General features: G+C 48.9%; 1 protein-coding gene across 2 annotated transcripts in view; it reads right to left on the reverse strand.

Annotated features, from left to right (window-relative positions):
- The window catches only part of IL21R (interleukin 21 receptor), a 28278-nt gene that overhangs the window by 2250 nt on the left and 10602 nt on the right, over window positions 1-15426 (reverse strand). Inside the window, exons 2-8 of one of the 2 annotated variants that reach the window (XM_037383168.1) lie at window positions 10680-10754; window positions 7536-7641; window positions 6859-7055; window positions 5321-5472; window positions 4742-4919; window positions 3473-3569; window positions 2620-2701 (exon numbers count right to left, since the gene is read on the reverse strand). In XM_037383168.1, coding sequence (XP_037239065.1) covers window positions 2620-2701; window positions 3473-3569; window positions 4742-4919; window positions 5321-5472; window positions 6859-7055; window positions 7536-7641; window positions 10680-10734 — 867 coding nt within the window. In that variant the 5' untranslated portion in view covers window positions 10735-10754. The remainder of the gene's footprint in view (window positions 1-2619; window positions 2702-3472; window positions 3570-4741; window positions 4920-5320; window positions 5473-6858; window positions 7056-7535; window positions 7642-10679; window positions 10755-15426) is intronic. The other variant, XM_037383169.1, reaches the window with a different exon arrangement.

Raw genomic sequence — 15426 nt, forward strand, 5'->3', positions numbered from 1 at the left:
TACCTCAGTTCCCTGGGATTCTGTATGCCTTGCCCCATACCAGCCTTTTCTCTCACAGTGACAAGAAGGAAGCAGGGGGGTAGGCAGGGGATGGGAACCTCCAAAAGCTGTAGCCACTGCCTGCTGCAGATAACACTCGCTCAGGTGATTAGGGAGTGCCGCATACTGAATCTTGCCTTTCTGTGTCACCAGTAGTATTACATTCTGCCCTGTGCCATGCATTATCTCTAGATCACAAGCCTTGTGCATTCAGCCATATCTGCAAGTAAAGGCATCTCTGACCTAAGAGCAATGTAAAAGTTTCTGTTCTTTTTGAAGAAGTCACTGAATCAGACACCCAGATCACAGAAAACTTTAGGCATGTGCCACTAAGGAATGCCAGTAAGTCCTACCAGAGGATTCTATAGCCCAGCAGCTGGACACAGCACAGGCTCAAGATTTGGTTCTGCTCCCTGTCTGACACTTGCCTAACAGCTGGGCTGTGCCAAGGCTCTTCTAAGTGCACCACTTTCTCCTGCATATAAAATAGGTAACAATGCTGAGCTTCATAAACAGTGTGAAGGCTTCTGACAGAGTGCTTCATGAGAGCTGGGTGTTGCCACAGCCTTAATCTTATCAGCCTCCTGCCCCAAAATGCACTCACCATAACTAGACATGAGCAAAGTATTTGGGAAACGAACAACTTGACACAGCTTATTACCCTCTGACACAGAGCATGGAAAAATCTTAATTACAGCAGGAAGCAGCAAGTATATTTTAATTTATTTTTAAACTAAGCTACAAAGAACTTATTAAAGCCCTAATGGACAGAAAGACACCTAAAGGGCAAAAGACTATTTGAAGAAACAGCAGGAAATCCCTTTCTTAGAACTGAGCAGGCAGACTATTTCCTACTCCCTCTTGACTGCTCTTTGCAAACTCCCACCCAACATGAATCTAAAGACACATGTACACACAAGCGTAAACAACTTTCCTCTGCTTTCCCTTCACTTTTTATGTCTTAACTTTTCCTCTAACATTTTCACTGCTTCCTACCCAGTCCAGGACTGTTGTCTGCAGAGCATTACTATTGCAATTTGCTGACCATTTGTCACAGACATAACCTAACCACTTGCTTTGATGCAGTTGAACGGGCCCTACATCAATCACTTTCTTGCTAGCCAAAAATGACGAGCCTGTTCACATGCTAGTGATGTCACTGCATCCTCTTGACACCCCTTGCCTCGGCATCTTGTGCTGTGGCTGTGTGGGCAACTGCTGCTTTGATCTGCAAATTTTTTTAAGAAATAACTTGGCTTTAGCAGCTGAGGCTCATTCCCTTCCCAGCAGCACTGAACAACCTAACTAGAAATGAGCAGGAACGTAACTCCCACAGACCAGAGAACCCCATGGCCTCACCCTGAGAGCGGCATGGCTCTCGGCACGCAGGCTGCTTTCACTTCCACTATCAGCACTAGCCCGTGACTCTCAGGAATTCCCACACCGAGTCCACATGGTCCTGGTTCCTTTGCCTGAGAGCAACCACTGCCACCTGTCTCACAAGGGGATTCAAGCACCCCTCTGGTGCAGATATGGCAAGCCATAATAGGGCTGAAAGACGAACACAGGAAGGAAGAGACGCTCAGTGCAGGCGTCAGCTTGAATGGCATCCATCCAAGACTGCTTGCTTAACCTCACTGCAAATGTCAGCCATGCAGCAGTGGGAAAGTACAGGAAGATCATTAGGGCCCAGATGGTGTCCCTCTCCCAGAGGGTCAAAGAAAAAGCAGAAACAAAAAGCAGACACTGAAGTGTCTCTGACCAGTGCTGCTGTAACACCAGGAACTTGTTCAGCAAGAGGCAGTGATGTCTGCACCAACATGCCAGCACATTTACAATTTGATAACGGTGTTGTGAGATGCTCTTCAGCTTAATACAACCATTATTTATGGATGCTCAACGTTCTTTTGTATCCTGAGAAATCCAGCACACTCTGCAGTCTTTGCAAACCATTTTGCCACATGAGCAAGCTTGGCTGGTGTTAAGTGAGAAGAGAATTTGGGAGGGCTAGGCAGTTAATCAAAGACACTTCCTTCCTAGGGAAGCACAGTACTATCACACAGCACTTATTTGCCCCCAAAGCTCCATCCATCTGTCCAGGACGATATGCACAGCTATCATCTGTATGAGTGACTCTTCAGAGAGGACTACAAGCCTTAATGTTGAGCTTGTGTCAATGCAGAGGCTGGAGTGGGAAATCTGGCTCTATAATGAAGTCTACTCCACGGCCTTGATGGCAACATGGGACTGGAGCTTTGGAAAAATACCCAGTTACTGTTCTGGTATCCCTTTGTCCACTGCCTTCAGGTTCCCAGGCTTCACAGATCACATATGAGCTCAGCTCACCCACTGAGACAGCACCTACAGGCAATACGCAGCACAGATGTGACATAAAGGCCTTTGTGGCACAGAATAGACACTGGGGAGTTCTGGTCCTTATATCTGGAGCTGTCTGGAATTCCCTTGAGATAGATTCCCCCTCCCACTGCACTAACGAGAATCCCTTGTCCAGGACAGCATGACGGGCCCTTTAGTTTAACTTGGTCATGTGCTCCACTTGCTCGTGTAGCCCATTTATACCTTGAAATCTCCATTATGTACCAGGTAAAGAGGTTTGAAAAAGGGAGCAGGGTCTGGGATGCAAGTCATCTTCTTCCATAAGCTGGAGGAGAAAAGAGAAAGGCTTTGGGGTTAAGCGCACATTACAGATGGAAAGCAAGGCATCTCCAGATCCAATTCAGGCAGCTGAAATCACCTGCCCAGCCTCGCTGGCCTCTCAAATTAGCAAGGAGCTGAGGATCCAAGGATGCCTTGTGCTGTCAGAGCTGTCTGATGGCCTTTCTTGTGAGCCTCGCTGGAGGTGGGGCCACAGCCCTCAGGACTTGTGTGCACAATATTCACACTAAGGAAAGGGATTCTAATTTTTTCCTTCCTGGAAAAGCACCAAGTGCTGGAAGTGCATTTTCCCCTAAGGGCCAGAATGCTGCCCTGTGCACTTCTGTGGATGAGGGGTGCACCAGCCCCGTTGCTGCACCAGGCTGGCGTGCTCCTCTGTGAAAGGAGACAAGCCCCCAGCCAGTGTAGAGGGGCCTGTGCCAGCTTTGGAAAGGGGCAGGCCATCCCTGGCTACTCCTCCCATGTGGCAACTGCAGAGCCAGGACCAGGAGAACAGCCCAAGGAGGCTGGGTGGCCCCTGCTCAGTCCCCAGATGCCATTGCCTTGTCCGAGCCAGCTGAGCGGCAGCAGAACCCCAGAGAAGAGCAAGGTGCTCTTGGCAGTGCCCCAGCTGGAGACCATGCTTTGGTGGCCCTCACAGGCCCACAGCTGGGTCTGTGTATGGATATACAAGTTGCAAAGAAGGGTGCATGCGAACATCCCATCTTTAGCAAGACAGAATAGAAGCATTTTCTCCAGCTTCCTGAAGCATTCTTACCTCCGCTGTTTGGCCAGAAAGGTTGTGATTGAGACAGTGATCGCCACAACAACACCAAACAGCAGCATCCATCCCATGCTTGCTGTCTGTGTCACTGCTGGAGAAAGAGACAAGGTCATTCAGGCTCACCTCGCATTTCTATCCGGGTCAATAAGCAAGAAATGGTGAGAAGGTACCCTCAATTTCTACCCCAGACTTTCTCCTGGGGACACTGAGACTGTCACCTGGGGCCCAGCACTGCAGACATGAGGTCTGAATGAGGACGCTTGGAGAAGACTGAATCAATGAAAGGAGCAGCACATCAGCTGCCCTTATGGGCTGGCTGTACCACAGACTGACAGCCAACGTGCTTGGGGCAAGACAGCTCCCTGACACAGACCCCTGGTGTTTCTGACTCCTGGTTTAGGGACACCTCCACAGATGAGCCGTGAAGTGAAAAGAGAGTGCAGCTGGCCAGAGATGTGTGAAGAAAAGGTGTTGATTACATGAGCGCTTGTTGGCTGCTCTCTGCCTGTGGTGGAAGGGAGCACCTTCGAGACCTGGAACTCAGATAACCATTAGCGAATGGAGCCTGACCCTGTGGCCACAGCACCACATAATACTTCAGTTTGGGCTGCAGATCAGCGAGAGCAGGGAAGTTCAGCACATGCTGCTAACATTGACCACAGTCATCCCGTCCTGCTCTCTTTGAAAAAAAGACTCCCTATTTTCATGACCTCTGTTCCATCATGACAAGCACGGGTGCATGTTTGTGCACAAGGTACTGTGCACTCCCTGTGGAGTGGGAGTGGTGGCTACCAAACCTGATGCCCATGCCCAGCATGGCCAGCCATCAGAACCCAGACACGGAATGTAGCCCTCAGAGCAGCATCCCCACCCCCTCAGCTGAAGGCAATACTAAACCCCAGTAGTGGAGGCACCTTTACTGCATCTTCCCCATTTCTGAAAGCTACAAGCAGGACCCTGGACACTGCGAAGGAAGCTAGAGGCTGCACGCCTGCTGAGGCACCCAAACCTATAGCCACCCCACCAGATCCTCCTCCCGTGACCCGTGCCGTACAGTGGCCTTTGCAGCACAGTGAGAAGGTCAATACAGACAGCACCTGTCAGCCCAGGCCTGGGACTACATACTCCGTAAGCAAGCCAAACATGCCTGCCTTCACTAGACTATTTAGAATTTGTGCTAATTAATTAGATTTGAATAGAGTTCTAGAAGCATTCTCTGACATCAGACCAACTGAAAGGGCAAGGAGAGCTGGTAGCAAGTACCGGCAGGGCTGGTTTTCAGTGTCAGTGGAGGACTCCATTCACTCCAAAACCCATGGTAGCCAGTGTCTTCTCGGGGTCTGGCTCTCACTTGGAACTCATACTCAGTGTTCGCCTGGAATTCCCAAGGCAGGATCACCAGTGTCCGTTTGTCTTCATGGACAGCTTTAGTCTTCTGAGTCTGTGAATGATTAAACACCAGACACTCAGGGCTGGAGTGACTACCCTCACTGCTGCACAGTGAGGAGCCCTGCAAAGTAATCGCCTCTGCTTTCATGCTGTTTCTGCGAGGCCATGCTCTGGCTGGTCAGTAACTGCACCGGGCCCTGGGGATCCTTCCCTGCAGGGCAGTATGAGAAGCAAAGGAACTACCAGCCTTCCCTGCAGGATCTAGCATTTCTCCAAACAGCTTCTGCTTCTCAATTCTTGTTTCACTTTTGCCTGTTTTTAGTCCAGGCAAGCAAAGAGACACCTTTTCTAAGCCACAAAACCCCTTCTTTTCCCCAGCGCTCCTGTTCTGGTTATGCTGGCCTCCTCTTTGCTAGCACATCCTACTTGATGATAAACTGACATCTCACTCACCTCCCAGGTGTCGGTCCTTCTCTTGTAACGCAGCTGATATTCCAGCTCTTCATTCAAAAAGTAGAAAGGAGAGTTCTGGTAGATTGTTTCCCAAGAAATATTGTAACCTTCTGAGAACACAGCAGTCAGATTGAACGGGGGCTGTGGTTTGACTGGAAGACAGGATGGTGTTACCCTTCATGACGTTACTGCACACAAGAGGTGGCCCAGCACGGTACTAGCAATGCAGAGTGAGTAGAGAGCAAAGCTGCCCTGGCAGGGGTGGGCCCTCCTGTGTAGGAATGTCCACAGCATTCCTGCCTCTCAGACCGAGCAGTCCTGAGCCGTGCACAGAACCTCACACCTCAGCAGCACAGCGAAGTCAGGCCCACATTTCTCTGAATGTGCCTTCTGCCTGTCTCTGAACCTCCTCATCACCTAAGAAGCAGGAGAAGATAGCACAAGGGGCTAATACCTCCTGGGAGATGTGAAGAGTAGAGCACCTTGTTCTTTTCATGGCATAGGAGGACGTGTGTAGTCACGGTCACTTCCACAGTTGGGGAAATACCCCTCAGTGTTAACAAAGACATCAGAAAAAGCTGAGGCTAGTGGACGCTACATAAATCCAGTGCAAAACCCTGTGTTGTAAGCGCCTAAAAGGCAGGCTGCTGTGTCCCCTGAAGGGTGTTTTCTTATATCAAGAAGCAGTAATGCCCGAACTCCAGTGCTAGTCTGCAGGGTCCGTCAGTGAGCTATGATGCCTCTGCATCTCTGCAAGGGGACATCTGGAAGACATGCAAAGCACCACTACCCAATGTATAGTCTGTCAGGGGGGCAAGGGGCTTTCTTGAAACATTATGGCATTTGTCAAAAAGATGACACTAATTTCAGAAGAATCAGAAAGCAGAATTTCAGAAGTAGAAAAATACTTTTTCATACACCTACATGGTACCTGTGTGCTGGGCTAACCATCCCTTTTCTTCAGTTTGCTGCACAACTCAGAACGCACCCGCGTTCCACCAAGTCAGCTATATGATTGCACTCAGCCTTCCTGTCATGCAGGAGAAATGGTTAGGAATTGCCCCAGAACAGGGAACTGCCACCTCCATTGTGTCTGGAACACCTTGCACCACCCACAACAATGTCATGTTGGTTTAGGCAATCACTGCAAGAGCCTCCTGGGACTGCTGTGAGTACATTTGTGGCATTTGCAATTAAAGCAATTCCTCCTGCCCTTTAGATTCTAGCCAAGAACAAACACTTGCATAGGGGAGGCATGAGACTGGCCTAAGGTGTAAATTTATCACCTACTGCTTCATGGGGAAAAGGAATTTCCCCACAAAAAGGCTGGGGCCAAGTAAGCTCTAAGCTCAGCCTCAAGCAGAAATGTTTCTGTCATTTACAATGGCAACAATACAGCACAGTGCTCTGTGCAGAGGGGTGCACACCAAACACAGCACCCCACCACCAGCTGCCACGCTCACTCCTTGCCCAGGCTATCCTAACAGACAGACATAAGGTTGGACAGTATTTACCAAATCCACCAGTTTTGTACTTACTGTTCTCTGCCATGAAAAAGCCTTTGGAAATCATGCGCTGCCTATCAGCTGTCTCTGTAGCATCCACCTGCACCTTTGTATCTGCCGGGAGTTCAGTCATGTCCACAGTGCACATGTACTGGGTGTGACTGCTGTTCCTAGACAACTGCAGGAGACTGCAGGCAGCCACAGTATTTTCTGGATCTTCCTCGGGAACCCTAAACCCACCAAAACAAACAAACAAGTCCGCATCTATCACATGCTGTAGTTGGACTAATCTGTGGCTGAACCACCAGGCACAGAAATTAATAAGAAAGAGAGGCAACATGTTCAAATAAAAAATTATCTTTGAACTTTGACATACGGGTTTTTTTCCTGCTATTTGCTCAGCTTAGCATCTTTGAGAGAAGCAGGAAAGGTACGCTGAAGTGTCTGTAGGAAGGAAAGGTGCTCCCCAGGGCCGTGCAGCCCACCTGAACCCACTACCTTGCTGGGGCACAACAGCAGCCAGGAGAGGCTTGGACAAGCTGCATGAGCCCTGCCAGCAGGCACGAGTGAAACTCCATCATTAATAGCAACAAGGGACAAGGTATTCCCAGGGCCGGTGAGAAAACAATGCTGAGGGAGCCAGGGTGTGTAGCGGGCCATGGACACGGGAACCAGGGATCCTTTGCTGAGGGAAACCTGCTGAGACGTACCATGTTGCAGTGAGGTTAAACAAACTGGCACCCAAGTCATTCCTCAGGATGCAGGACAGGGTCTGTACATAGTCCACAAAACAAGTGAGGTTTTCACAACGCGTAGCTGTAGGTTTGAAAAGAGAAAACACAGTATCAATCTCCAGCGCGCCAAAATACCAGGCAATGCCCAAACTGTGGCTGGATTTTCAAATTTATCTCTGTCCCCTCTTACACAGTCACTACAGCAGAGTGATGTATTATTTCTGCAAGAGTCATAGTTTACGTAGCACATAAAAGAGGCATGATTACCCCATCAGAAACAGTAGCATATTTATACATTTCAATGATACCATTTCCTAAGCTGAGTACTGTTCTTTGTGAGTCTAGTTTTCACTTTACGACATCTATGTGGCACTTTGTGCATTTTAAAAAGTGGTATTTTAGTAATTTCTTTACCATTCCCTCTGCTTATTATTTTCTACAGCTGATATCTGCAGCATCAACGCTTTTCATGTCCAGCTCCAGAGGCTCAGAATATGCTTTTCATGGAATTTTGGCAAAAAAAAAAAAAAAAAAAATTGTAGTTACTATAATTTCCATAAATCATCCTGATACCAAAATGACAGGCACAATTTATTAATTGCTTAAACTGAAACAGACTTCTAAGGAGAACTTGAGAGGCAATTGTAGAATTTACATTTGTGGGTCTGAAAATCAGCTAATTTGAAAGTGATCACAAAGCAGCATTTACGCTCTTCTAATGGTCCTGCAGGAGCGCTGATCACATATCAGTATCTGGTATGTGCTGCACAAAAGCACTGTTGTTCTGTGCATAACACACACAAGTTATCCCCCTGGATTTCAAGGCAGGGAAGACAGCAGTGGAGCCAGAAACGCCTGCATTGGCGAGTCCTCTCCTGACAGCATCTTGGGCTGACCAGAGCCACCGCTACTGCACCAGGAAAAACTGAGGGGGAAAGGCAGGCCTGTAGGAGATGCAGCGTGCCATGCTGCTGCAAACAATGCGTACTGCAGTGACTATTCATCTCTTTACGTGTACGTATACAATTGTCATCGTCGAGGGGAAGATCTCAGGGTTGTTACATCCATGCTCAGATCAAGCATGGGTCATCCCCTACTACTGCCCCCAGCCTGACAGGCACACACTAGTTCACAGCCATCAGGCACCCAAACCCTGTGATGCTAACCACCACGTTGTGAGTTCACCTCCCTTTGTCATTCTGCCGCTTGTCTGGTTAGAGAAGCTGCACTCCCTGCTTCCTACCTTCCCTTTGCTGAACGTACTTGGTGTTATGAAGAGTTGTTTGCATAAGATAAAAGCAGGCCTGTGTGATGTGCTCAACAACCGCTGTGCCTGATTATTTACAGTTAAAGCCAAACGTTGATGCAGAGAACAACCATCACCATGGAATGCAGGCAGTGTAAGTACTGATGGACCAGAAACACCTGTTCTGCTGTCCAGATCAAATGACAGTCCTCACAAACAAGTTGCCTCTTTGTTTACAGTTACAGGGTACAACAGGCATGTCCCATGGAGGGTGCCACCTTATTCCAGGCCAGAGTAAGTTCAAAGGAAAATGAAGTCCAACTTTTGCCACTGAGTTCACTCATCACAAAAGTTTCTTCCTTGGCCTGTTGCACCAGAGCACAGGCTGCCCTCCCTGTGTGAGTGCTGGGCAACACTCAAGTTTGCATACCAGACCCCCGCAGGGTCAGGATGGCAACAGAAGAAATTTGGGGATGCTTGCGATGGGCTGGCCCCAAGGGTGTACACAGGCTTTATTAAACTGTAAGTGATTCAAATTATGTCGTTGTCACTTTGTTTCATTTTGACTTTTTTGTTTCACACTGACTTCAGAATTTTGTTCTACAGTTTTCATGAAGTTTTAACTTTTCATTTTGAGCCCTCAGTAGGCTCCTCTGGGAGCCCTCAGTAGGCTCCTCTGGGAGCCCTGGTACAAGCATGGTTTGTTCCAGTGTCCTGAACAACATACTTTTTCTCCCTTAGCCTAACTTTCCTCTCCTACAAAAAATTGCTTTCCTTTAGAGAGCGCAGCAAGTACCGATAAGCTAAGAAGTATCCCTAATTAGCATTCTTCTACACTGTTATGTCGATCAGTCAAATGGACTGCTCTTCCTAGCTAGCTGGTAAGCTGCAAGTGGGCAGCTTTGGGCAAGAATCTGTTAACAAAGTTAAGAAGAGGACAGTTTTTTACTGGGAAGGGAATAATTAATTGTCCTAAGCCCCGTTAGATCTAGGATGATTTGTCCATCCTTGGCAGCTTCAGAAACAAAAATCAAATACTACTAACAGTAAGATTTAGTTTGGTCCACACTGAAATTAGTACAGGGTAATTCCCTGGCTTGTGTTACACAAAATTCACACCAGACATCACAATGATCCTGTACAGCAGGAAGACACAACTCTGAATTGTTCTTTGCTGCTATTTAGGTTTGGAGCAGGTCCAATGCTCTGCCTAGAAGCAGCATGCAAAACGCTGAACTTGCACCTGTTCTTTGTAGACACTGTTGTCAATGTCTTTTTCTGTCCAGCTGACCTGTTCAGAAAGTCAGCTCTGAGTCAGCTGCAGCTTGCACAGTGGCTTGGAACCAGCAGGAACGGGGGAGTGATGGCACAGCACAGAGCTGCACTAAAGGGCTCCACTGTCCCTGGCTGTCCTGCCAACAGTGGCCATAAGACCTGGGGATATCCTGGTCTTGGCCACCACAACCTTCCCTATGGCAAAGGTGGGGTGGTCTTTTTTAGGGGGTGAGGGGTTGGGGAGGAAATCCTACTATAATGTCAATGAGAGACATTTCAATGCAAGGCAGGCACTGCCTCTGCACCCTCCCCACTGGTGCTGCTCCCTGGAGTGGTATGCAGTCTGGGTGAGCTCTGCCCACCTGCGTTATCTTCTTGCATCTGCAGAGCCTGATGCATCTGCGGAGCCGGATGCATCTGCATCCTGCCCGTGGAGCCTCTGCCATAACTTATTATCCCATGGAACCCTCTCCCCTGGTACCCCATCTCGTGCTTGCTGTCCCATGGCAGCCTCGTGCCATGCACATCTCAGCCTGTGCCAATGGCCACCAAGACAAATCATGTGGGTGTACGGCAGGAAGGGATATATGGGAACTTACTGCACTGGAATAAAAGGAAGAAGGAAATACTCTGGAGCCACAGTTTGTTCCTCATGTTGGTTCAGACTGGATGCCCTGGGGAAAAAAAAAAAAAAAAAAAGCCAAACAAACAACAAAACCCACCTTAAAAGGAACCCAAAAAACCAACTAAAAGTTCAGCTCAGCCACCTACTCATGTGTTGAAGGCTGAGGTGGAATCAATCTTGCTTTCATTTAAATATCTAAAAGTAAAGTGCCTAATTTAGGCAAGTCATCTCAGCTACTCCCACGGGCTAAGGGAGGGGATGACCAACAGCCCTGCCAGCTGGCCATGAACCAGGCCAGTGAAATCTCTACTCCTTTCCAGTGGCATGTGCACAGAGAAAGCAGAAAAGTGGCTGCAGCCTCAGTCTATCCATGCAACAGGAAGGCACTTGGGTTAAGTACAAACCCATTTTTTCTTCATTGGTTTCCTGCAACTAGAAATGGCTTGCAACTAGGAGAAGTGACATTGCTGCGGCTTGAACATCTGTACAGTGAATTAGTCAAATACAGTCTGACTGTCACTGTGGGTCTGTATGAGTAAGGCTTGTGAGAACTCATTGATTTGGCCTACCCATGGTCAAACAAGCATGGAGCATCTAGTTAAGCAACTCCAGGAAGGCACACCAGACGAAAAAATAACAGCCTCCCATGTGGCAGAGAAGAGAGTGTACAGCACTCACTTCAGGGGAAGGCTCTCATGATGCAGTTTGGTGAAGAGAACCTACAGGAAAGTCTTCAGAGAAGAGGACAGTGGAATGTTTACAACAATATGAGGAAACAGCATCACATACAAATGATTGCTCAGCCCACAGCATCTGCTCCAAGACCAGATCCTCAAGCCACACAACACAGTAAGGCTGTGTTTTCACAGTATTTAACATTTACAGAAACACACAGATGTCCACAGAAAGACTTAAAATGAGGTCACTGCAGAGTACTGGCTGTTGATACCCAGTACAGATTTCAGCACTGTTTTCTCAAGCTACTCTGAAATGGGCTAGGCTGCCCGGGAACAAGACTTTGGAGAAGCAACCTGCATTGGTTTTGGGACTTGTTTCTGTTGGCAGCAAGTTGCAAGGATGCACAGACAGCAGGGAAGGCCCACGTGCCACACAGAGCAGCAACACTGCCAGTGATTGGACACACAAGAGTGTCTCTGCAGAGCCCGAGCTCTGCAAAAACCCCTGCACTAGATGGCACAGAGGCATCTCTGAAAGTTGTATAGGTGAAGACTGGGCAGCATGCTGCAGCCACCAAAAGATACCCAGAACTCCTGGCAGGACCTGGTGCAGATATTGAATTGTTTGGGTTGGAAGGCACCTTTAAGTGGACTAATCTAGTCCAACTGCCCTGCAATGAGCAGGGGCATCTTCAGCCAGATCAGGTTGCTCAGAGCCCTGTCCAACCTCCAGGGATGGGGTATGGAACACCTACCTCTCTGAGCAACCTATTCCAGTGTTTCACCACCTTCATAAAAAAATTCTTCCTCATACCTAGTCTGAATCTACCCTCTGTTAGTTTAAAACCATTACCCCTTGTCCTATCACAACAGGCCCTACTAAAAAGCCTGTCCCCATCTTTCTTATAAGCCCCCTTTAGGTACTGGAAGCTCCTCCAAGGTCTCCCCAGATACTTCTCTGCTCCAGGTTGAGCCACCCCAACTCTCTCAGCCTTTCCTCATAGGAGATATGCTCCAGCCCTCTGTCATCTTCATGGCCTCCTTTGGACTCACTCCAACAGGTCCATGTCTTTCCTGTACTGAGGGCCCCAGAGCTGGATGCAGTACTCCAGGTGGAGTCTCACCAGAGTGGAGCAGAGGGGCAGAATCACCACCCTTGACCTGCTGGCCACGCTTCTAGTGATGCAGCCCAGGATACGGTTGGCTTTCTGTGCTGCAAGTGCACATTGTCCATGTCCAGCTTTTCATCCACCAGCATCCCAAGTCCTTCCCTGCAGGGCTGCTCTCAATTCCTTCATCCCCCAGCCTATCTTGATACTGGTGGTTGCCCCGACCTGGGTGCAGGACCCAGGTCCTGGGGTGCCTGTGCCTCCTCTGCCACCACCAGCAACAAACATCCAGTCACTCAGCAGACAGAATGCCAGTGAGGCCTCTCCCACATGGGGAGTATTTGTGCTATTTGAAAATTTCCCAGGCTTACTCAAATAATGAAAGCAAAATAAATTTAGCAGCCACCAAAAAGCCCCTGCAGCTCCATGTGAGCTCAGAGACTTGCTCTCAAGGCACCACAGTATCCAGATGAGATCAGCAAGGCTCGCTCAGGAGGTGCTACAAACACCTCATGGCTGCAGCACCTCAGCCCTGCGGTGGGAGCAGCCATGCTGCTGCTGCCCCTCCTTTCCTGCCAATCTTTCCCTGCAGACGCAGTGCATGCTGCAGCTCAACGAGCCCCAGGCATTCTGCTACTCTCCCTCACACTACTGCGAGTGGCAGGACAGAAATTCTCTTTCCCCTCACTCCAGCCCTTCTTTCTGCATCATACGCTTCCTTGAGGAAGCAGCTTTTCTTGACGCCTCTGCTCCCAGTTCTCCAAGTTTTCTCTGTATGCTAACCGTCATCATTACCACTCCTGGTGGTGCAGTTCCTGATTCCCAAGACAGTCCACTGTCCAACCCCACCTTGTGCTCCCACTTGTCCTTCCACGGCTCTTCTCCAAATTCTCACTCCTTTGAGGAAGGGACCTGACACCCTGCCAACCGAACTCTGCTCACCCAACTTCACACCAAGACTGACTGCGCCATGGAAACAGATGTCCTCGAGACGGGCAGGCTCCTGACGCTGCATTTGCTCATGACTTCCTAGCATCAAGGGCCCTGTTCCTTGCAGCACATTTAACAGAAGAGCTATGCTGAATGAACTGGCCACTGGGTCCTACAGGTCACTCGTCCTGGGGACATGATTCATGCTTTTTGAAATCGTCCTTCTCCCTGTGAAGTACTGAGAATGTATTGTCTCTGGGCTTAGAATATCCAGGGGTCCCCCAGCTCAGGATGCCAGCGACCTGCCCTGTTGCTGCCTGTTCCCACCCTGAGAGAGCACACAGTCCCCAGGGTGGCTGCTGTCCTTCCTCAGGCCCCCCTGCCCTGGCACCAGCTGTAGCCCCTGCACACGCTCCGGGCTGCGGGGCGGGTGGTGCCATCAGCACCGTGCTCTGCTGCAGAAGCACTGTGGTCACGCTCCACTGTCGGCCACCCTGTAAGGCCAAGAAAGGAGACTCGCTGCCTCTTCTTCAGCAAAGGAAGGGCTGGGCCCTCAGAGAGCTCTGAAGACCGACTGGCAGTGCCCCCACCGTTTCATGTTCACGGTATTTCTGTAGCTCCCTCACTTTTACCCCCATTCATGCCTAAATGGACAGAGCAATGCAAGGAAAGTCTTTGCTGCTTTTAGCTACTGGACTGTGGTTTCGTTAAAGTGCCTTCCCTAGTCGCCTTCCTCTGCTCAGAGGATAGTACCATCAATTCAAAGGGACAGAAAGATTGAACAGGGAAAGGTCAAGCTTGGGTAGTAGCTCATCGGGAAGACGCCTCATGGAGATTTCAGAGGCTGCCATTACACACTGGAGAAAGGTTAACATAACAAGATTGTGATCTAGAAGGAAGTTTCCTGAATAACAGCACAGTAGCAAAAATAAGATAGAAAAGTAGTAGGATCTGCTAACTTAGGTGAAGCAAGGCGACAATACTTTCTCACTTGGGACTCCACTGTCCCACCTCTTACCCCTGCCAGTGCCCACTGATCACTCCAACACTTATCTCCTTCACTTCTTATGCAGTTCTCCTACCTCAGGTGGTGGGGAAGGACTGCTACCTCTGCGAGCACAGAGAAAGCGTCAGTATGATGTGTGTCTGACCGGGCTGTGCTCCAGGACATCACAACAAGACATGGATGTGCATGCAGAAGAACTGGGAATGATACAGCTCTGCAGCAGTGTCTCCATGGTCTTTGATGACTAGAAGAACTCATAGCTTCAGAGAGATGTATAGCAGCCCCTGTTCTGAAACTTCCTCCAATCAGGCCCTCCACAAGCCTCAATCCCAGTGTATGATTAAGACCCCCTACCTTTCCTGCATCTCTCCATCTGTTGCACCCTTCTCATCGGCTTCCACCTGTCAGCACCCTGCTCCTGTGATTGCTCACTTGGAGGGAAGAATGGCAGTGGGCAATGAGCAGAGGCAGGAACTTATTCCCTGTCTGGCATTAGAAAAATCCTTTCTACTACCTCGTTCAATTTCTGTCTGTGAAACGGGGACTCTGAGACAGCTTCGGGCATACTTGAAACACAGTTACTTAATTCTTATAAAAGTCCAAGCATTGTGCAGCTGCTAGGCACCACTGCTGCAAACCCTGTAGTATCCTAGGGAACAGCGTATGATGGCACAGTAATGAAGTGGATTAGCCATTCACATAGACATGCACATGAAAATGATGCTACAAGGTTTTAATACACCAGAGAATAGGAAATAGGACCAATAGAGACACAGACGTTTATGAAGATTATTTTTGTTAAGGATCCGGAAATATGGTGCTATAAGCTGCCAAAGATGGATGTGGTCTAAGCTAAACTTTCACACACACATGCCCCCACCCCCACCCCCTAATTAAGAACTCAGTTTAAATTTAAAAAATTCTGGTATTTCCAAGCATGAGAAAATAAATGTCATAGCTACACCCAAGCAAAAAAGAGCGGAAGTCCCTCACTCCACC

This window comes from Falco rusticolus, chromosome 4 (assembly GCF_015220075.1).
Source record: "Falco rusticolus isolate bFalRus1 chromosome 4, bFalRus1.pri, whole genome shotgun sequence".
Taxonomy (NCBI): Eukaryota; Metazoa; Chordata; class Aves; order Falconiformes; family Falconidae; genus Falco; species Falco rusticolus.